Raw genomic sequence first — 23,649 nt, 5'->3', positions numbered from 1 at the left:
GAAGGCAACAGTAACTCAAAGAGCCACTGGCTGCAACCACAGTATGCAGAAGAGAATCTCTGAATGTGCACAACACATGAACTGTGAAGCCGATGGGCTACAGCACCTGGACAAGACCACAAATTCAGTTGGTGCCACTCCTTTCAGCTAAAGGGAATGGCACCAACTTTAATTCACACAAGCTCACCAACAGAAGAAGAATCTGTTGGGCATCACTTTATGACCACAGTGAGGCCGGGGTGGGGGGCGGGTTCATATAAAGTTCATTTATGTTATATGTTTTCATAAAGTTGCCACTTGTAATAAATTGGTATACAAACATTCAGATAAGTGCAGTCGATTAATGGGTATCTACAGGACACCATGGTGATAGCCTACTGGCATAATATAAAAAACAAGCATGTATAGTGGGTTATTGTAACGGATGCTGAGGTAGATCGTAAGATTGGAGCCAGACAGGTAAAACAATCAGTCTAGTAAAAACTTTCCCCTTGGTCCCTTATCATTTTGAGGTGGAGCATTATACTATATTCTACATTTTCTGTATTTCTTCCTTTAAAAAAACAAAACTAGGTTCTGACATTATTAAGTAAGCCTTGGGTGGTGAGTTATTGCTTTCCCCATGCTGCCTGTTAGTAAGTTCCTTCAGTAGCCTGTCCTCCCTTGGTCAAACTCTGTTACACATTACCTTTGAGAATGATGTTATCATCCCCACCATCCCCCACACAGAGCCAGGCTCTGAATGACACTTCCAACCACACAGCCATTCTGTTGGGCTGGCTACTCTTTACAACCACAGGCATTCCGCAGTGTACTATGTTATGCAATCTTTGTGCAAAGTCCATAACAAAAGAGCAGTTCATTTTATAGTAGTCATAACTAGAGATGGACCGATCCGATATCACGTATCGGTATCGGTCCGATATTGACCTAAATTACTGGATCAGATATTGGAGATAAATAAAAAATGTAATCCGATCCATTAAATATCACGAAAGCACCTCACAAAACTTGCGACATGGCGTAACTCAGCACGTTGGAGCAGTATGCGTCGCGTGATAGAGCGGCCGTGGCGTGCGAGACTTGTCTGAACTTATACAAAATGCAGCAAGATATTAAAAAAACAGTTTTATTGATTAAAAACACACTATATCGGATTCATATCAGTATCGGCAGATATCCAAATATATGATATCGGTATCGGACATAAAAAAGTGGTATCGTGCCATCTCTAGTCATAACCCACCTGTACTCAATACCAACCTCTTTTTGTGAGAGTCTGCTTTGTGTGGTAATTTATTGCTTTCCAGTGTGCATATAAACATTATCAAAGGCAAGCAATAAAAAGAAAAAAACAAAAAACAGGTGGCAGAGCAAATTTTAATGATTGATAATACTTGACTGCATCAGAGCGAGGATGATTGTTTCGGGAGTCATTGTGTTAAAAATATCTTTATGTGGTGGATCATGTTTGGGTAGGAGGGATCGTTTTGCCCCACTGGGCCAGCCCTGTGGGCAGCAGATGAGACTTGTGTGTATGTATGTGTGTGCTCTGCTGAGCTGTGAGCAGATGAGCCCCGCCAGGCAGCTTGCTCCAACTGTGGTCTGCACATACTCCAGTCTAAAAGCTTGTCTCTTCTATTTGCTCCAGATGATGCCTTGGATTTAGCTGGCCCACATGAGTGATATGAATAAGGCACTGGACGAGATACACACTTCTCAAAGCCTCGGACAGAAAGCAGAGATTTTTCAGAGTGACAAGGGTAATGTGAGTGGCTTTCCCAGCGCAGAACTCTTCCCGTTGCAAGAGCCTTTAATAACACCAAATAAACAGAAGATCAGCATTAAACTCTGCAGGGGGAACAGGTAGGTCTCATTTTCCTTTATGCTTGACAAGAAGTTTGTTTATAAAATTTAATCAGGCTGGTTTAATTTGCACTAAACCACAAGAAGTGTATTCTACTCTACACTTTACAGTGTAAGCTGCCTTGCACAAGAATAGCACAGTCTTATTTGCAGAAGAGGTAGATCTCTGTTTAAAAGCTGCAATGTGTAGTGCAGTGCAACATTTAATATTAACTTTAAGAGAGATAAGATGATAACATAATAATTGTTAACTATTTTGTACTAAAGAAATGTATGTTAAAATACACCTCATACCATGCAACCATACTGAAATCTAATTTATTCTTACTTTATCATAGCATTTAGTCATTAAAAAAGAACTCTTTGTATGCATGTCTTGTCACATCCTTTAATCTGAACTACTTCAAACAGGTGGGGTGGAGTTATATGTCCTAAGGGTGGTCTCTTTATGGGGGTTTCTTCCTCTTGTGGGGGATATTTCACTCCTTTATGACCTCAAAATGATGTCAACAGTACACATAAGGCTTAGAAATAAACCTTTGAATGTGAGTTTTGGTGATGTGGTGAAAGCAGGCACCTGGTAGTAAAAAATGTGAATTACGTTTGTTAGAGGAGAATGGAGCCATGCCTTTTGTTTTGGTCAGATCTCCCTATGCCTTCACCCAAGAAATGACTCATTACAATGTTGAAGCATCTGTTATATGACAGATAACATGTGCTTCATACAACTCTTCTGTGAAGCTGTTTTATATTATGGCTGAGTCATCAAAATATGCTTGTTGCCTGAAAATTTACACAGTTTTGCTTCATTGAAGTTTGTTTCTGTCTCTTGTTTCTTTGTTTTTGTCCTTCAGGAGCACTAAAGAGAGCGAGGCATCATTCTCTTCCCCTCTTCCTGAGCTTCTCACCTCAACCCTGAACCCTCTTGTTTCTGAATGTTTATTACCATGGACCAAAAGCTGTACATCTCAGGTTAGTGTCATATTGACAGTTTTTGGTCCATGATTATCATGATACAAGACCTGTGTCATGTCCACTTAGATGTTTTATTTCACGTACTCACTTAATGCTGATTTTTAAGTGGATCAAATGTCAGAAAACAAAATTGCACAACATTTTGTTAAAGTTGAATAATTGAAAAAATGCAATATTTAGCTTGCTGAAGTCATCTGACCTTAGCACCATATGAATGGTCCAACCGGTTATGTGAGTAAGGAAATTAGTTGCTGTCAGGAGTTAAAAATGCTGTGTCAGCATGCTTAGATAAGCCACAAAGTCTGTGATTTTATGTTTTCAATCTCAGGTTTTTATACCGTAGTATTTGAAAGCAGCAGCCACCACAAAATGGACAATGGGTGTTTTACATCACCTTTAGATTTTTCAGAAGAACTTTTATGGTTTACAATTATCAGGTCTGGAGCCTAACAGCGCTATTGTTTGTTTTAGCACAGGGTGTGTGATTACTTTGCACTGAAAATCAGGAAGTACCTACTGATGCTGAAAAACTCAGTAGTTAAAACTTGTGTGTTGGTAGCATAGAATTCTTGACTAGTTTGAAAATGTTGTTAGTCTTATGCAAAGAACCATGGCCTAAAATAATGTAATGTGAAGTGCTGCATTATAATATAGTGCATTAAGTTGTGGATTTAAGTTGTTTTATATAGTGAGCAAGATAGATGTACATAGTTTATTTGCAGCTTATTGTAGGACAGCAGAATTATGCTGGCAGGACTTTTTTTTCTGTCAGTAAAAATCCTTAAAGTATTTTTCTGCAATTTTAACGTTTATTCCTCTCAGATTTTCCCCCACTTTAGTCTCACAGGCTATTTGGATGACTACTGAGACTACGTATAGACAATGACCATTTTTTCCCCATAATTAAAGTATTTTTGCCTTGTTAACACTACAAACAAGCTACAACAAATTGTACAGATGCAAGGAATTGATAGCTTATGAAGACTTTCTTTTCTCCTCTTTTTTAGTCAGTTCATACAACTCAGCAGAAAACTTTTTTTTTATCAAGCAAAGCAAAAATTGATTTGTTGTTGACTATGCATTTTTAAAACTCACTGGCACATTCAGAAACAAGAGCACATTCATTGCTTTGGGAAGCTAGCAATCATTGGTCTGCCTCAAATGTGAAGTGAGTTTGCCTATATATTTTCCAGGGCTGTTAAATTAGTTTGGTTTGCCAACCAAAAGCCCCTATACTCTAAGCTGGAGTTGACTGTTTCTCATTATCATTGTGGTGTGTGTGTGTGTGTGTGTGTGTGTGTGTGTGTGTGTGTGTGTGTGTGTGTGTGTGTGTGTGTGTGTAGCAGCGGGGGTCGCCTCACAGCAATGACTCATCGGAAAACATAAAAATTATAGCACTGTGCACTCACCAGCAGCTATCAGCAGCATAGCTGCTGGTAAGTGTGAGCCCTTTATCTATGTGTTTATGTGTCTGTTGCCGTTGATGAAATATATGCACAGAAATGCATGGTTTAGTCTTTTAAGCTAAGTGTCTAGAGTTAATATTGGGACAATGGTGCTGCAAGTGAATTGTTTAAAAAAAAACTGTGAATATATGATTGAAGTGCAGGCATTGCACTGCATTAAGCACTTAATGCCTAGAGTATTGTAAATGATGCATGAGTTTTTGAGACTACGTCATCAGCATATTAAATGTGATACAAATTCAAGCTCATATATTCAAATTACTAATTTATTTATTTATTACAAAATTGTCCGAAGGTCAAATAAACACTTGTTTCTGGGAATTATTTCATAGTTCAGGCTTTACTGGGTCAACTGTTTCAGTCCATTTTTTTCTACATAGTTCCCTATTTTCAGATTAATTGGGCAACTGAGTTAAGCAGTTTCATGGACAGGTGAAACCTGTTTCCTCATTATTATGTGACACATTAAACAGATAAAAGATCAGGAGTTGACTCAAAAATAAGGAATTTAAATTTGATAGCTGTTCACTGGTGTTCTCAATATGAGTTTCAAAGACATGTTAATGAAAGTGAAGGATGCCATTATTAGACTGAAAATAAAATTATTTTATCAGAGCGAGAGAGAGAAACAGTTCGCTCTCTGCAAATCAAGTTAAAGGGAACCTGTTGTAGTCATTTTCAAGACCATATTTTCATTCTTTTATTTTTCCATCAAAGCTATAAGGACATCCTCGCATTGGCATTAAATAGATTCAAGAGTAGAGAGAAATTGTTGGAAACCAAATGTTTAAAGAAGTGTCAGTTCTTAGGTTTTGCTTACACTGGCCTCATTATTTAAAACTTGGCCAATAGTGTAACACCAGCAGTATATCCATGTGCTTATTCTTAGTCTCACCAGGATCCTTGGGAAGATAAAGACAGTATGTTAGGCTGAACAGCTGTTTTTATGTCACTGTCCTAATGGCACAGCATGGTGACCTCCTTTTAGAGGCACTCAAAAAGCCAATGACATCATTGTTCCAACTGTGCTGCACTTGTCCCCTCATCCACCATTCACCCGCAAAATTGTCCATTTGGCTTCCCAGTGAGCCTTTCTGGGTAGTAATTTTTATCATCAATCATAATTATCTAAAGATAATAATATTCCTCTAGAGATGGCATTCGATTATAAAACAGGCAGCCAAGGAAACTGATACTGAGTCTCGCCATTGTGGTACTTCTCTAACTTACCACATTTTCTCTTAATTGAATGGTTTTGCAGAATTGTGGCAAGACCCAATGCTTGACATCGCTTTGTTTAGCACTGCTGTTGTGCTTTCATTGTATTTTAAAAAACAAGCAAAAAATTGATTATGACTCCACAAGAAAGAAATAGAGTTGTAAATGAATGAATTACAGAGGTAATGTCACGGCGGGGTGCGCCGGTGTGAAGAATGAGGTAGACCCAAGAGCAGACATGGTGGAGACAGAACTAGGTTTCCAAAATAAGGCAAGCCTTTATTGTGGCTGAAGGCATGACAAAAACACTAGGGAACACTGAAACTGGGAAAACTAAGAAGACAGAGAACACTGTGTAAACTAAAAAGGCTAAGACACTCTGTGAAGGAACTATGGAAAAAACTATAAACACAGAGTAACTAAGCAGGCTATGAAACACAGTGTCACAATAAGGGAAACTACGAAAATACAAGGTGAGGATAACAGACGATCTGACACTGACACAAAGACACACTGGGCTTAAATACACTGAGGAAGTCATCAAGGAATTAGAGACAGAAGGGGAACAAAGCTAGAAACACTGACATAAGACGGGAACATGAACCTTCAGAGTAAAAGAGGAAACAAGACACCACTAAACAAACACGCAGACACGACAGAGAGACAGACTAGACACTGAACTAAACCTGCAATAAACGTGAGAACACAAAAACCTACGAACTAATCCCTAAACAAGAATAACCGAAACATAGAGTCATAATCATCATTATCATCATAATAAGAAAAGAATCCAAAATGCAAAAACACACCAAAAACATAACAACTCAAAATACTGGGTCAAACTGACCCAGAACCGTGACAGGTAATACGAAAATATTGTTTACCTTGTGATTTCTTGGACTAATGTTTATAATGGTGAACAAATTTCCTATGCTGCCTCAGCAGTTTCTGACATATAGTTCATAGCATGAATGTGTGATAGATTTGCAGCATGTTGAGGGTGTTGCCTGTCCCTCGCCCTGATAGCTGCAATGTGCTCCAGCCCCACCAGAACTCTGAACTGGATAAACAGAAGGTAATGAATGGATGGATGGATCCAAAAAATAAAATAAAATGTAAAAAAGCAGAAGCTGTTCCTTTTTCCTTGCAACCTAACAAGTAACAAAGTAACATAGCGATGAAACATGGACAGCGGGGTCCTTGCTTTGCACTAAAAATCTCCCTTCCCAGAGGTTAGCATGCACTATATACCTTCATATATGCACCACTGGCCTGCTGCATCGCTGGCTGTTGTCTTACTCTGACAGAGCCTGCAAGGGGTCTTGTCTGAAACAGCTATGGTCAAGGACAATGTGTCTGGCGCTAGCTTTGTTATGGGAGTTGTGGCGACTCTGTTATCATTCTGGGTCCATTAATTCCAATTCATTTTAGCAGCGTGATAACTAGCAGCGTCTGCTTGTCTGTGCTCTCACAAGTCAATGTACTGTGTTTCCAGATAAACATGAAGTCTGTTGTTGCCGGTTCTTCTTTTCCTGTGTGTTCTCGTGAGAGCGTGAGAGTACAGTAACTTTAGCCAAACCGCCATGTTTCATGCTATGAGGGTAAATGTGATGAAATATAGCGATGAGAAGAGATACAAGAAATTTATTGTAGATGCAGAAAATTAAATTCTTTTTCAAGGATTTAAGAAGTCACAGCTTTATCTCAGTGTAGGAGAAGCTCCCAGGTTGTGTCACGCAGAGAACTATACCTAAAACTACCATTTTAAAAAAGTATTTTATCAGTTTTACCCCTTAGCTGTAAAAGGCTGATGGCATAATGTCATCGCCCCTCCAGGTAGGCAGGCAGGGTCTCAAGGTCAGAGGTTTTTTTTTAATGAAACATAAACTGTATTTAATCATGAATCCACACATTACCTTGAAGTTGACCAGATATCCAACAATAACACATCAGTATGTGTGTGACTTTTATCAGATAATGAATTCCAGCATCCTGGAAGTTTGCAACTGTTTCCTCCTTTCAGATGAATGCACAAATCATAGTGGGTGTAATTTGTGAAATGAAAAGTCTAATAGAGTCTAGTTATGTACTCACTGGCCACTTTTTTTTAGGCACACCTTGCTTGTAGTGGGTTGGAGGCTTTGGCCTTCAAAACTGCCTGAATTACTCATGGCACAGATGCCAGAAACATTCCTCAAAATGTAATATTTTGACTTAATAGCATTAGAAAGCTGCAGATTAGTCGACTTCACATCTAGCCTTTTAGATTGAGATCTTGTCACATTTGAGTACAGTGAATTTATCACGTTCAAGAATTGTGATCACTGTGGTCATAAAGGGATGGACACGGTCAGCAAAATACTCAGTTGGGTTTGATGAAATGAGTTTCAATGATCCTTATCTTGCCCAAAGTTAAGAAATGTATCCCATGCCATTACAGCAGTCTGAACTACTGACACTTTGCCATTTGATGTGCTCTTCTGCTGCTGGCGCCCCTCTGCCTTATGGTTTAACATTGTTGTGCATTCAGAGATGCTGTTCTGCATACTTGTTTTATAACCAGTGATTCTTTGCTTTCCTGTCTGCTTGAAGCAGTCTGCCACTCTCCTCTAATCTTTGATATCATCAAGGCACTTTCTCCTGGAGAACTTCTGCCCACTGGGTATTTTCGTATCGGACCACTCTCTCTAAACTTTAGCTGTGGTTTTTTTGTAAAAGCCCAGTAGATCAGCAGTTTCTTAACTACTTATAGCAGCCAGTCTCACACCAATAACAATGTGACATTCAGAGTCATTTAAAGTCACCAGGCAGGTTATAAATGTTATTCACAGATTTTAACAGTTTTCAACATTTTAAAATGAGAAAACAACTAATTTGAGATCTGATGTACTTTTATGGATCTACATTAACCTAGTTTTTATGAGCTTGTTTTTGTAGTTTTGTGGTTTTGATAGCTACTCATTTCCAAATTCCTTGTCTCAGAAGGAAACTGAACATTGATAATTAGCAAGAATATATTCATGCTTGTGAATGTTCTCTATAAAAAAAAAAAGTGGATCAGAGACTAAAAATAGCAGTGTAGTGTCTGGCTACAAAGTAAGAATGAAAAAATATGATACATGTGCTTTCTGGGAAATTCTTCAGCTTCTTGTTTTGGTTTTACATTATCGCTAGGCTAAAATTGCTCTTTTTAAAAATAAATATTTAACGTTTCTTTGGCCTTGGGCTGTATATTTTAACTGTGTTCACCATGAGAAACTTTTTACTTTGAGAAACTCCCTTTCTAAAAGGAAAGAAAAGGAAAGAGATTTTACATCCCCAAGGACAGAGGAGGAGTTTGTGCTGTGGTGAGGAAACAACATTTGGTTTCTAACACTTGCAATTTGATGAATCACACTGTTAGCACTGGAACGGCTCAGAAAAGAAATATATATAAACTATTTTTAATACTATCATATTATATCCAACTATAATTTATACATTAGCCTTACTTTCAATTACTATGCATGGATATTTCTTTTCATAGTTAATTGTGCAGGTAAGGCAGAAGCATGAATTTCCATGCAAGAAGAGTCACGTTGCCTGCCATCACACCTCTTTGTCTGCAGAAGCGGGTAGGAATCTTATATGGATTTGTTTTTGTATTGTCTCCCTCCCTGTTAGCGAAGGGCTGCTTTTTGTTTCTGTTTAGTGTTCTAAATTTAAGCTGTTTTTCCAGATGGTGCTGGATTAGATCTGGTCTCCCGTGACCACTATGTAAAGGCTTACAATGTTTAAAACTTCTCAAAGATTTAATCTTCATAAATGTTCTGCTCACATATGGTGTTCACAGTGCTTCGGCTGTGCTATTGTTACTTATTTAAATTGAGATATTTGCAGTACTTTGTTAAAAAAAATAATTGTACCATAAAACACATTCTTGCTATTAATTATACATCAATACTACAGTAGCCTTTTGAAGATGTTAAGATGTATTAAAAGCAGAAAGTAGCCTGCACTTTCATATCACAAATGGAATCTGGTGAAGTGTCACTTTTCTTTAATATGGAATATCAGTGCTGAACAAGGGAAAGCAGGGATGTTCATACTTTAATTTAGACATCAGTACAAAGTGTTTCAGTATCTTATAGGATGTATCTAATTAAAATGTAGACTGTTCACAAGCAAAACCACAATTACATATTTTTAAGTTTAATGTGAAATACCTGAGCCCAGTCCTCTAGCAGCCACTGTAATTTACAAAGTAGCAACTACAGCTTCCCAGCAGGCTTATCAGTGTTGGCTGATAACATTTGGCTAGTGTTCTAATTCATCTCCTTATTGTTGCACACTGACTCCACCGGTCTAAAAAATACTTTCCAAATGATCTAATTCCTTCTAGGTCTCGGGACAATAGTAACGTTTTGGATATGTAATCTTATAAGTGATGATCCAGTTGTAAACAGGTTTACCTACCAGAAAGGAGGTTTTATAATAATTTAAAACTCTTTATTTTCAAGTTTTATTTTAGTGGATAGCTAAGAGAACTATTCTCTGTCGTTTTCTTATATAGAGGAGGCTGGAGGCCAACTTTTTACCACCACTCAGTGATATAGCTGCAGCTGTGGGAGTGCACTTCAAGGTTTAACCAGAGAAGGCTAATTGGTAAAATGGATCACTCTGTCCTGTCCTTGAGATAAGAAGGTCTAATAGAGAAGTTTATGTTCAATAAGACTATATTTAGTGCTGCATACCCAGTATCTGGACTTAGTCTTCCTGTTCCAGACTCTTTTTTTTTCTTTTTTACTTTTCATCACAGACCTTTATGACACAGCACGATGTGTTCTCACCCTTGTGATACAACTCTTGAAATCAACAGCCTTGTTGCCATCATAGTTTGATAAATGCAGCTTATATTGGGAAATTGTGCCAGTGTATCCTCAACAGTAATTTGGTGGATCAGTAGAGGCTCACCACCTATTCATATGTGTAAGTAAGTATACATATACGTGTATAAATAGTAAGGTTGCCTTAATTTGGACTTACTATGCAGATTTTTTAAGTGAATTGAAAATTTTACTATTCTAACTTGAAAAGAAAATAGCTGTCTCAGTGCACCACATGCACTGATCAGACAGACTACTGGCAGTTGAAGTTAGTAGCAATGACCATTATTACCGTTATTCACATTTATGTGGATTTAACTTTTATAAATCAGAACTATATATAGGGAAACCATGATAGCAGTTTTTGTGTGGCAGCATCAGTTTTTTTTAGCTTTAATTCATTCAGATAAATATAAGATCAAACTCAAAGTCTTCACACATGTAAATGCACTTCTGAAAATATTTTGATCGCTGCACTTTTCATAGCATCACTTTAACTGGCATCTCCTCTCCTTATAACTGTACCCATAACTTTTGCTATACTGAGTAAATTGATACTTTTAGTTAGGCAGTCGTGGCACTTTCTTATTTTCCATAGGAGAAAAATATTCTCCAGGTAATTTTCTCTGTTTTTGCACACTGTAACACATAAGTTGTACTTGATTGGCATGACAGACATGAAGGAAAACATAAATGTTTTCCAGATGAAAACATGTGGGCTTTTGCATCAAGGTTACCTGCTCATGGCTGCAACTCTGTGTTTACTGATAAAGGCATCAATGGCTCCTGCAGCAGGGTGTGTGGCCTTGTCTTTTATTGGAAACACTTTACTAATGATTAACGGTACTGGCAAATCATGCAACATAATTAGTTTATAGTAGTCAAACTAAATGCACGAGTTATTATTTAATGAATTATTTTCTGTTTTAAATTAAAAAAAAACCCACTGTTTTTTGTGTCTCATGGTTCAGATAAAATTACCCTTTTGAAGGGTATATTTACTCATTGTATATACTGCATCTTGTCGTCCAACCTAAACTGTTCATGAAAGCAACTTTCTGCTGAGTAATGCAAACATAAAGCACATCTGCAATGCTAATGGCCCACAAAGACTCCTTCGCCTCTGACAGACCCTACCCTGTTCTCGGTGAAATCTGATACCCAGATGATTTGATTTGGCCAATTTTCAGAAAGCCACATCCTTGAAGCAACTCAGCTAAAGCCCCTGATACAGTCACCTCCAGCAGTGCAGTAAATGCACATCTTATTAAAATCAGTGAACTATATATATATATGAACTACAATGAACAAATCAATTTGTTGCGTATGATTTTGCACTTTATTATCAATTCTTCTCTTTTCCAAAAACCATTTTAGAAAACAAACCTGTAGTGCTAATATGCAGCAATGACTACATTAAACAATGAGTGATGAAATAAACCATTCTTAAAAGATAGTTCTCTTATACTCACTTCGTGACCTGATTGATTACAAAGTGGTTTACACTAAGAGGTGATGTCATAGGTGGAGGGCCCATTTGCTGAACCTCACTCAGCCCTGTTGAAAAGCTCTGACCTATCTCTACAGAAAAGGTGTCAGGCTTTTCCTGTCCAGGTTTAAGCTACCAATTGACCTCACTCAGAGAAAAGAGACAGCCATTTGGTCTTTGCTCCTACACTTTCCATACCTGCCTCTGACAGCTTTAGACTGACTTGAACCAGCACCTTTGTAATTGCTCTTGGGCTCACACAGGGCATTATGTAGGAGATCTGCTTGCCTTGGGTGTGTGCATGTCAATTCTAAGGGGGTTGGAGCCATGTGACTCTCTCTCTCCACCCTCTAGTAAATAAGCAGATTGATCTCTGGCTTCCTGACTCTTAGTGGTGAGAAAAGGAGGCAGGTGATTTGGTATCGAGCACCAGTGATACACATATGTGGATTCAGAAAAGAAATCTGCTGAGAGGGAGTTTTATCTAATTGCCTAATTTCAGCTTCACTGTGGCACAGAGCAAGATAAGGAGAGATCGAGAGGAAGGCTGCTTGTGACAGCTGACACTTGCTGCGCTGTCTGATGAGAGTGTTTATATTTCTCACAAAAGCTCTCATTTGCGATGCTTTGTACTCAGCCATGTTTTGGCTACAGAACTAGCCCAAACTCAATACTATGCTTGGCTCCAAACAAGCGGGTAAGTTCCTGTTTAATGTGTCTTGTGTTCTTTGTGTTTCTCTGCAGGCTTGAGTCTTTATATTCTGTTTTCTGCCTTGTAGGACATTTGTGTTGTGTCTTTTTTTTCTTACCTATTATGTTGTTCAAATAGGCAAATGAGCTACCTGTTTACTATACGAAGGTGAAACTGATTGGGTTGTATGGTACTTATAACACAATCCTTTACAGTATGTCCAATCTGAAAACATAACTTATGTATCTTTAAAAGTCACTAACGTCTCTCACTGCTTGCCTGAAATGGTTGTTAATTTAATGTTTCTGCTTCAGGTAATTAAAGTTTATAGTGAAGATAATACCAGCAAAGCTGTAGAAGTTCCTTCTGATGTAACTGCCCAGGATGTATGTCAGCTGTTTGTCTTGAAGAATCACTGCATTGATGATCACGCCTGGACACTTTTTGAACACCTCTCCCATCTAGGAATAGGTAAGATGATGCTGTAACAGCTACCCAGTTATTTACATCATACTAAATTTAAAAACAATGATGGCAAAAAATTATTTGCAGCATTTTCAGTCAAGTTTACCCATAAGTCTTGCAATAATCCTATCAAAATGATTCTTTTTCTTTTTAACACTCCGTTTCAAGGTTTTGAAAAAATCAGTTGTGCTTTTCAATGCAGTTAAAACTCACAAATATCAGCTTGATCTCAGCACTTTAGTTCTAACAATGAAGGATGAAAAAATACACCAATAAGCCGTACCACTAAAACCACTAACATTGGAACCTGTTGATATGTTTTGTTGTAAGTGGACCTTTTTATAAAGGCTAAATTGCCATGTCTAGGTAACTAGACCCGGACATATCCAAAGCAGGAGGTCTTTGTTTTTACACTTTGCAGTGTGCAATAACTACCCAGAGTGGTCTAAGGAAGGACAAGTGGGAAACTGGTGACTGGGGAATGAGGCCAAGGTTAAATGATGCTTATGATGTCAAAAAGAAGAGCTACAACAAACAAACAACAACAAATTCCTGAATGTCTCAACACTAGTTATGATAAGCTGTCAGAAAGAAGGACACAGAATAAATAATGTTATGTAACCATGGACTATGACTGTAACTGTAATTATTTATATAACACGGTACTTTATTATTTACTGTTAGATACTGTATTTGTATACAATATACAATTATCCATCTATGTGTGCGTGTACATGTGAATTTGCCAGGGATACACCTAATTTGCTGTAGATGAGAACACATATTTAGCCATTTTTAGACAAACTAGTTTCATCATTTGTTTCATCATTTGGTAATCTGTTCTGTAGATGTTGTCAGTGAGTGTGGGTTTTGTTTATTAAGCATTTTTTTAACCTGAATTAAATCAAGATTGTTGTCAGTAACAAGTATATTCATCTGATAACCTTCTTGCACTGATATTTATTCAACTTACACTGCTGGCTGAATGCAATATGTCTTCCAGTTATTCAACAATCAGTTAAAATTCTAGGAAATAATTAAGTTCTAGGAAATAACTGTTTATGTTGTACCTCTTGTACCTCTTGCCATGCCCATAGCTGGAGGTTACACATTAATGTAAGGTTAATAATCAAACTCTTTTCCTCAATGCAACTTTTGCTGGGGAATCATTTTCAGAGATTACTCTATTTTTCAAGAACATTTAATTCCATGTCCTCAACCTTGCTTTGACCTGATTCTAGATAGTATATTTTAATAAGAGGGAAAACAAAGAACAGGAAAAACAGCAACAGCAAAACAGGTTAACATGTCATTTCTTTGTTCTTGCTCTCACTAGAAAGAGCTCTGGAAGACCATGAGTACGTTATGGAAGTACTTTCAAGCTGGGCGATGGACACAGACAGCCGGTTGTATTTTAGGAAGAATTATGCTAAATATGAATTCTTTAGGAAACCACTGGTGAGTTAGTAATTATACAATTCTATGTATATATATCTATAGTCATACACAGCAAGTCTCTTTGTACTAGCCCAAAATTATGTGGGTGGAAGAAGTTAATAACTGATGTCTCTTTCATATTCATAGGACTTTTTCCCAGATCACATGGTTTCCATATCGAGTGAAACCAATGGGATGGTGGATCACTGTGACCTTATACAGGTATCAGGTTCTTAGGTTCTTTATGTTTGCACTGCACTCTCTCTGCCCTGTAGTGGAGATTGTTACTGTGATTATTTAATGCACACACCCAACTAAGAACAAATATTCCTCTACCCAACGCAGACCTTTCTGAATTCCAGCACTTGTCCTGAGATCCATGGATACCTTCACGCCAAAGAGCAAAGCAGGAAGTCTTGGAAGAAGTCTTATTTTGTTTTGCGGCGGTCAGGGCTTTATTTCTCCAATAAGGGGACTTCCAAGGTTTGTAGAACAAAATAACTTGTCCACAGAATGTGTTATGAATTATGGGAAAATCACAGGTTGTTTAAAAAAACATATTATTAAGTGGGCTATTCCATACAACCAATCTTATTGCATTACACCAGTTCATTTTCTAAAAATCCACATCTGTACATTGGACGAGGGGTACTTTACAGAAGAAAGATATAGGATGAAAAATGCATTGTTCCAAATGGAAAACTATACTGTTGTTTAAATTTCTAGGGATTGATACACGACCTCTGTTTGTGCATTTTGGGCCACCTCTTCATGTTCTGGCTACATCTCACTCATGTTGTGAGAGGAGAGTGAAACAGGTTGAGCTGGATTTTCATTAGGTCAGCTGGCACAGCAGCCATGCAGAAACTGTACTCACAATGCTGCTGACAATTGAAGCTTATACCTAGCCACCAGGCACGCCAACACATCCACTTTTCAACTCCTTTCATTTTCTACAACAGTAGACCTTTTGTTGTTAAGTGCAGGTTGACCTTGGCAAGGCGCCCACTTTTAGTCTATCGTGTTTACTCTTCTTCTTTGGTTTTGGTCAGATGTTTGCTAGTCAGTTACCACAGACACTAATGACTGTGGCGTAACATTAAAAAAAGACATAGGAATAGTGAGTCACATGAAAGCAGGACAATGAAAGTCTGTGAGGGTTTTTTTTTTTTTGTAAAGTTATCCTTGAAACAAAATAGCTATTGATACCATCTCAATACAGCCGCTATCAACATATCTAAATTTATCCTTATCTTTTGGTTACATTAAGAGAGTAACCACACCCAGAATGGTTGATAATGTGTTATTATTAGATGAAAATGTACTGTTTACCCATCATATACAATCATCCAAAGCATGCTTTGACATAAATGTAGATATCATTTATCGTTTACTCTTGTAAAACAAATATGTTATGGTCTTTTAATTACATTGCAATCCAAAGATAACATGAATTGCTTAAATCCTGTCTTTGGAAAATAGCTCATTTTGAAATCAACCCTAGCAACACGACAGTTCACCACAACAATATTGCAGAGAAGCTTTATATTGTAAATTAAAGACCCTACAATGTTGTAGGAGAACTCCTCAAAATCCACTATGACCAAGCACTTGGCAACAGTGAAGAGGAAGAACTCTGTTTTACTGTTTAACTGGAAAAAAATCTACAACTAAGCAGGCTCAGGGATGGGTAACCATGTAACTCAACTGCAAAGAAGATCATAGATACAACATACAATTCAAACTACTGGAGAACAATGTAATAAGTTAATATCTGTTTGGTAAATGAGAAGAAGTGTTCCCAGCATGTGGATTCTATGACAGCATAGTAATTGGTCATTCAGGGTCACCTGATTCAGGAGTGGAGTCTGATAACTAAAGGCCCTACCTCCCAAAGAACGTTTACTCTTGGAAACTCTAGGAATAAAAAACAAAAATGACCCCATGGGTTGTTTTTCTTCAAAATCTTTAAAATGCAAAGTTGTAATATATTCATATTCCAGGTATTCCTCATAAAATATGTTTGTAACATGAGGCCATTTGCATTTTTATTTATTTTTTCATTAATTAAAAAAAAAATGCAGTTTTTGTATCACTACCCCACTCTTCCACAAGTGGGGTCAAAAATGACCCCAAGCAGTTCCTATGGAATCTTTTATGAAACTTTCATTCTTAGCAACTCCAACCGTCCCACTTACATGGATGGATCAAGAATTAATTTTTACACAGTAACATACATGATTTATAGTCAGGGCTGCACATAAGTGGTCCGCAGGTGCGCATTCGCTGTCAAAATAAAAGTATTCCCGGAAATTCAGAGAATATGTGCCTCTTTTGTGGTGGAGATAGTAATTGCTTACGAGCTTGCTTCTTCGACATCTTTAAGAGTTCTGAACAAATGTCCGTCCTCCTCCAGAACATCTAATGTACGCAAACGAGTGTTCCAACTTCTTATCTGGTATGCGTCTTTTATTTTGACAGCAAATGCGCACCTGAGGACCATTTATGTGCAGCTCTGTTTATAGTTTCCTGTGCATTTCAAACATTGTCCTTTCTGATGTTTTTTTTATTTTTTATATTTAAAGTAACATGGCTGCTATGAGGCCAGCTAGGATCCCTGTGGACCTTGCCCTACAAATGATCCAGGACAGATGGGATGAAGAGCCCATCTGTGGCATTGACTCAGAATCTGACATCTCAGATATAGAGGACCCAGACTATTGTCCCCCCCTCTGAACAAGGCCAGTCAGATACAGAGGAGTCCTCTGATGAGTCCTCTGAAGAGGAAATGGATATTGAGTCTAACAGAATGAGCCCCTCTTACTGCTCTAGCCACAATATTCTGAATTAGTAGGCCAGGGCTTGCATCTGGGTCTAGTACTGTCTCCCCAATAGATGCGTGGAAGATGTTCATGTCTGATAATATAATAGAAGAGGTGCTGACATGCACAAACACGGAGGCACGAAGAGTAGCAACCGACAGGGGAAAAGAGTGGAAAAATGTAATCAAACAAAAGCTCCTGGCCTTCATTTGATTGACCATTCTTGCAGGAAGTGAGAAGAACTGGGATGTACCAGTCGGTGTGGTTTTGGGAGTCCTCTGCATAACCCATTGTACAAGGCCACTATGTCAATTCAAAGATTTAAAGATATTCGCCGTTTCTTGCACTTTGATGACAAGAGGACCAGAGCCTACTGACTGAAAACAAATCACAACCGAGTTTATAGCAAAATGCATTGTTTCTATTTGGGGTCATTTTTGACCCCACTCGTGGAAGAGTGTAGGTATTGGTAGGTTGTGTATCCAAGGGTTAAGTAAGAGTGGACCATGAAGCATCCAGAAGCTAGACTGGCCTTCTTGCAATCCAGACTTGCCACCCACTAAAAGCATTTGGTGCATTATGATACTGAAAATATGGCACAGATGCAAGCTTTTGAGTAGCTGACTTTCTGTATTAAGACAGAGTGGAAAAAACATTTTGCTTTTCAAATATGATCTCAGTTTCCAAACTCGTGTTGCTGACATGGAATTTAAAATGTGAATATTTTTAAATATATACAAGTTTTTCCTTTTTAAGACTTTTAATTGTTTTGTAATTTTCAATTATTTTAGTATTTCATTTTTTTTGCATTTGTGATCACGTCAAAAAAACCACAGAAATGTTCAAATACAGATACACTCAGCACTCACCTGAGATGTTCCTGTGTTCCAGGTATAGACATGAAGGCTTAAGATTGTTTCATGTGCTGTTTTATACTTCACACCTCCAGTCCATACCTGTTCTGTACCTTTGTCTTATTATGACCTCTCTGTGTTTAACAGGAACCAAGACATCTCCAGTTCTTTGCTGACTTCAGTGACAGTGATGTCTACACTGTTTTGGCAGCCAAAAAACTACACGGGGCACCTACAGAATTTGGCTTCTGTGTGAAGGTAAGAGCAGTACTGTAACTGATGTTGTTACTATAAAACAGAGACATGCCAAAACTGTATAGAAGGAGCAGATGCACGCTGATTCACAGGGCTGTTTTGTTTTCTTCCAACTTCTCACCTCAGTCCACAAAATGCAGTTCTGCCCGGGACTTGAAGCTGCTTTGTGCAGATGACGAGCAGACCAGGACCTGCTGGATTACAGCCATGCGCTTGTTAAAGGTTGGCTTGCTGATAAATAACTCTGGGTGATATCTAAGAGTAGGAATGCTGAGTCAGTGTTTGAATCAGATTTAGCTTTGGGAGGAGGTCAAGGGAAGCTTTTGAGTGATGCTGGAAGATCACTCCCACTCTTGATAGAAGCAGCATGTGTTCATTGTCTGGATATAATCTGGATACAATTTAGAGCATTACTCACCCCTGCTAGTCCACAAATTATATACACAGTGCATTGCAACATATTTACTTGTACCTGCCATTTGTAATCACTACACCATTGGTCTGGAAGGATTATGGGTTAACACACAACAAATGTTTGGATTAAATTGCACAATTTTAATCACTTCTTTTTTCCTGTGTTTTAGTTTGGGATGCAACTTTACCAAAATTTCATTCAGCCACACCAGAAGCAAAAAGCCTCACCAATGGTTAGTTAATGTTTTTCTTGTTTTAGTAATTATACTAGCTTTATATTTTATTATTTTGTCTCATATGTGGCAAGTTACCTGTTTTTAAAGCTACTTTAAACACAATTTTGGTTAGCAACAACTTGAATGATTGTGTGAACCAGCGGGTTAGTGTGGCAACCCTACATGGACCTTTTCACTGCAGACGTTCTGACTTGTCACAGTAAGCAAACAGCGGGTGAAATAATAATGGTTCACTTCAATTTTGTGTCCCATTAACCCTTGACAGTAAAACGCCATCCACAAAAGCAAGACTTAAGTAGAATCTAGCCATCACCTATACACCTTTTGCTTTTCTTAGTGTGACTCCTGTGAAGTATTTCTATAACTGACAAACTTTCAGTTTTCTTCAATAATAAGGAACCTTTTAAAAAGCTTTATTTGCCCAAGTTAAGCTCATGCTTTTGTTGCTCTAGCCCACAATCCTGATAGCGCAGAATCTACAGCCTACAAAATTCAAACAAACAGATAACATTAGCAAACAGTTAGGAAGTACAGTATTATATTTAGCAGGTAAAAAGTTATCAGATTCTACGAAAGCTAAAAAATAAAGTGCACTGGACATACATTCATTTGGTGAAATATAAATCTTCAAAATGATGCCCCTCTGTCTGGTGTAGCTTGAAAGACACAAAAGTAACATGAGCCAGCAAATAGTGGTGTAGCAATATAATTGTATGGAGCAAATGAGGAATCTGCGGTGTCCCAGAATAGCCTTAGACTGTGCTGAGAGTATTTTTGCAACAGCAGACACAGTCTATTTATGGGTAATGAACATGTTCATGAACTACTCGCTTTCTAAAAATACATAGTGATCAGCTGTCCACAGATTTAACAACTTGTCACCTCTTCTCTAGTGTTGGAGTGTCATGTGTTGCCAATAACTTTACTGAGAGGATTTGCTAGAAAGACAGGAGAATAAATGAATATCTTAAATGCAATGTCAGGCTATTTAGACAAACTAGAATACTAGATTACTGCTTCATTGCACTGAGTTAAAAACAAAGCCCTGCTCTTATGCTGATTAGCACATTTATAAGTAATAGGATTTATCTTTATATCATTTCAAGTGCAGCACTGTTAATAGGAGGGGCTTTAAAAGTAATAATTTTGTTTTAGCTACTTAAATTGCAAACTTACTGGCCAGCATGGAGATGAATCTAGTATTTCTTTGTAATCCTGAAGAAGAATTTTCTTAGGTGTGTTTGCAGTTTTATTTAGAGACACTCACTATATTGCAGCTTAATGTCTAACTTGTGCCCAAGTGTAATTCCTTTCAAAACCTCTCTAATCCCTTTTCAGTTGAGTTTTGTGTGTGTGTGTGTGTGTGTGTGTGTGTGTGTGTGTGTGTGTGTGTGTGTGTGTGTGTGTGTGTGTGTGTGTGTGTCTGGAATCATCTAGAAAATATGAAGATGGAGTCATGTTACTCAAACACTAGATGGCAATGCAATACCACAAGGCAGCAGAAGTAAATCTACTCCCTTTTCATAGTACAAAATAGAGAGTGAACCAAAATAATAGCAAGAATTTGGGGTATTTTGAATTACACATCATGTGACTTGAATTTAGTTTTATGTGACCACATATACAGGTGTGTGAAAAGTCCTGAAAAAATGTATTAATATTTTTAAAATACACATCAGTGCAAACTGTGCCATTTCAGAGAAGCATATCAGAGAACTCTCTGGTGGCTATGGACTTTTCTGGCCAAAAGAGTCGGGTGATCGAGAACCCATCCGAGGTGCTCTCAGTAGCTGTAGAGGAAGGCTTGTCGTGGAGGGTAAGTCTTAATGTCTCTTAATCTGGTTCTATTAACAGAAAGAAAGCATAAAATTTAGGCTAATAACTAATAATGCTTCACTTTAGTTTAAACATCTTTCTGTTGTTTTATTCATTGAATATATTCAAATAATATGTTAAATTTAATAATATTTCCCAAAAGTAAATGCGACTGTCAAGCGTGAGAAAATCTTAATGCCTCAAGCAACTTGCAAATGAGCTAGAATGTTATGCAAAATGAAACATCATAAATTAACTATGTATTAACATTATTTTCACTCATTAGTTGTAATTCTCTTCGCCCACAGAGGAAAAGCTGCCACCGCTTGAGTGGTCATGGGAGCCCTTCCACAGCCCAGAGCTCTGTGCTAAACATAGGTGTGTGAAACATCAATTTCACTTTTTTAATGTACAACTGAAAGATATTTTCTGACGTAGCATCTCTGCTTCAGCTATCCACGTGGCTCAGCCGTGGTTTCATGGCAAACTGTCTCGTGAAGAGTCTCACCGTCTAATTGCTCAACAGGGTCTTATTGATGGGTAAACAGTTATACACTTCTATTTGTGCTTTGGCTCATTTAAGACATTAAACTTGATTTGCATATATATATATATATATATATATATATATATATATATATATATATATATATATATATATATATATATATATATATATATATATATATATATATTTTTTCATCAACATGAGCATGTTTGCACTAAAGCAAAGCAACACAATATTCTCTAATGTGATGTAATTTACCATATGAGGCAGTTCACTCCGTCCGTTTAATGTTGGTAAGTCTTTATAATGACTGCTATACTTTTTATTCTCTTTGTTTCAGAGTGTTTCTTCTGAGGGACAGCCAGAGCAACCCTAAGACATTTGTACTTTCACTGTGCTATATGCAAAAAATTAAACATTTTCAAATATTACCAGTGAGTATAATTAACCATTTGAAAATTACTGTGCAAAGGTTTTAGGTTCAAAAATAAAGTGGTTCTTGATTACAAAAAAAGAACCCCTAAAATATTTTTCCCTTTATTCATTCATGACCTTCATACAACAGAAAGGAGATAACTGTATTGAATATATTTGCATTCGAAACGCAGTGTACCTTGGTAAACTTACAGCCGTTTCAAAGTACTCGGCACGTGGGTTATTTTAAGCATCCTCAAAAACTTGCCACAGTTCTTCTGATGAGTCAGGCTGTCTCGGTGTTTTCCTGGACATTAACAACTAGCATCCTCTGTAGAATAGCACAGCAGAATAAATTTTGGACTAATCAGATAAGACACCTGATTATACCTGGAACAACTGAATTACCTATAACTTTTGCATAGTACATAGTATTTTTGCACGTTTTTCATTCATCTCTGAAAAATTATCTGAAATATTTAAACTCATTTGCACCAAGTGACCTGTTTTTTGTGTGTCATTCATTTCTACATGGATTTGTATATGTCTGTGTGTATGCTTCATTGTAGGTGGACGATGAAGGAGAGTTGTTTTACAGTCTTGATGATGGTCAAACACGGTTCACTGACTTGATCCAGTTGGTGGATTTTTACCAGCTAAACCGTGGGGTGCTTCCATGCAAGCTCAGACATCACTGTGCTCGGATAACCCTGTGAACAAGGGACCCAAAAGACAGCTGAGGTCCCACATGCACCTTAATTCCTGGTTCTTCTGGAGAAACACAATGGTGTTTTTGTGCCTTGGAAAAAAAAAAGATAAATAGTTGTTTTCATAATGTGGTACATGACTCAACCTTATTTTTTCTTATTCAGAAAAAGGTGAATTTCACAATAAAATAAATAACTACTGGTGCTGAAGATCATGTGGATTACATTTTGGCCCGTTAATGTATTGGTGTAAGTATGTGGTGGTAGTAGTTGAGATACAGCAGCAGGAATTTGAGTGTTCATTGAAAATAATCCAGCAGAACGTGTGCTGCAGTATGTATAGAGCAAAAGTGCTGTAAATATGTGACATTTACGGTCTGTTAAAAGTAAATGATGACTGAATCCCTACAAGGACATGCTTGTGGAAACCTGTAGTATGGCTCTACACTGTCAAGTCTGGGAACAACTAAGCTATTATTATACTAAGCTATTTTTTTTGCTAGGTATTCGTATTTTTTAAGAAAGTTACTCATTTTGTTTGTTTGTTTCTTTTTTTAATTTGAAGTGATAAAATTACCTCTGAGCAAGTTTCACTGCGCATGCCTTACAAGGGATTGGCAAAGAGCTGTAATGCCCCGGTGAAGAGGTTCCAACCTCACTGACTTTGCATTGTGCACTGCATAAACTATATAGATACAGTTATGATTAAGTGAACCGTTTGTATCCATGGAATCAGTGAAAAAGTTCCCCTGAAGTAAGAGCAATGAAATAAATGCTAAAGATTTTTTTTCTTTACATGTAATCAGAAATGACTGATATTTGAATTCACTGTAAATTGAAATTTAGGTTTTGTAATTTCCCGAGATTCAGGCAGACAATTTGCAACACCTGGGCTGATTGTATTTTTTGACGTTATAGCCACATCTGTGGATATACGGTGTCAGATACTTTTTTTTTTTTAAATTATGTTAGTCCTTCTAACATTGACATTCAGCTTCATACAATCTTTTTTTTTTGTAACAGCAACAATGTAAGAACAAGGTATTTTAAATCACAGTGGCTGGACAACAGTGCATTGAAATGCAGTTTTGTAAATAAACTCATATAAACCTGTCTGTTGTAAGGTGTGATTTTTGTATGATTGTTTTGGTT

The 23,649-nt window shown here is 37.4% G+C and overlaps 1 protein-coding gene across 2 annotated transcripts; it reads left to right on the top strand.

The window, feature by feature from the left end:
- Window positions 1–1,547: 1,547 nt before the first annotated feature.
- On the top strand, window positions 1,548–23,610 carry grb14 (growth factor receptor-bound protein 14). Of its 2 annotated transcripts, XM_082508754.1 has the most exons (14): window positions 1,548–1,866; window positions 2,721–2,838; window positions 12,885–13,041; window positions 14,372–14,493; window positions 14,620–14,694; window positions 14,818–14,955; window positions 18,296–18,406; window positions 18,530–18,625; window positions 18,988–19,050; window positions 20,753–20,869; window positions 21,177–21,246; window positions 21,321–21,408; window positions 21,717–21,810; window positions 22,360–23,610. In XM_082508754.1, exons 1-14 carry the CDS (start codon window positions 1,679–1,681, stop codon window positions 22,504–22,506), a joined length of 1,584 nt encoding a protein of 527 aa, XP_082364880.1. In that variant the 5' UTR covers window positions 1,548–1,678; the 3' UTR covers window positions 22,507–23,610. The 2 variants fall into 2 exon arrangements, with proteins under 2 accessions (XP_082364880.1, XP_082364881.1); XM_082508755.1 differs by lacking the exons at window positions 1,548–1,866; window positions 2,721–2,838 and adding an exon at window positions 8,846–9,139.
- The last annotated feature ends 39 nt before the right edge of the window (window positions 23,611–23,649 follow it).

The sequence above is a fragment of the Aulonocara stuartgranti genome, assembly GCF_965226115.1.
Source record: "Aulonocara stuartgranti genome assembly, chromosome: 16".
Lineage (NCBI taxonomy): Eukaryota > Metazoa > Chordata > Actinopteri > Cichliformes > Cichlidae > Aulonocara > Aulonocara stuartgranti.
This window is presented reverse-complemented; position numbering and strand designations above follow the sequence as displayed.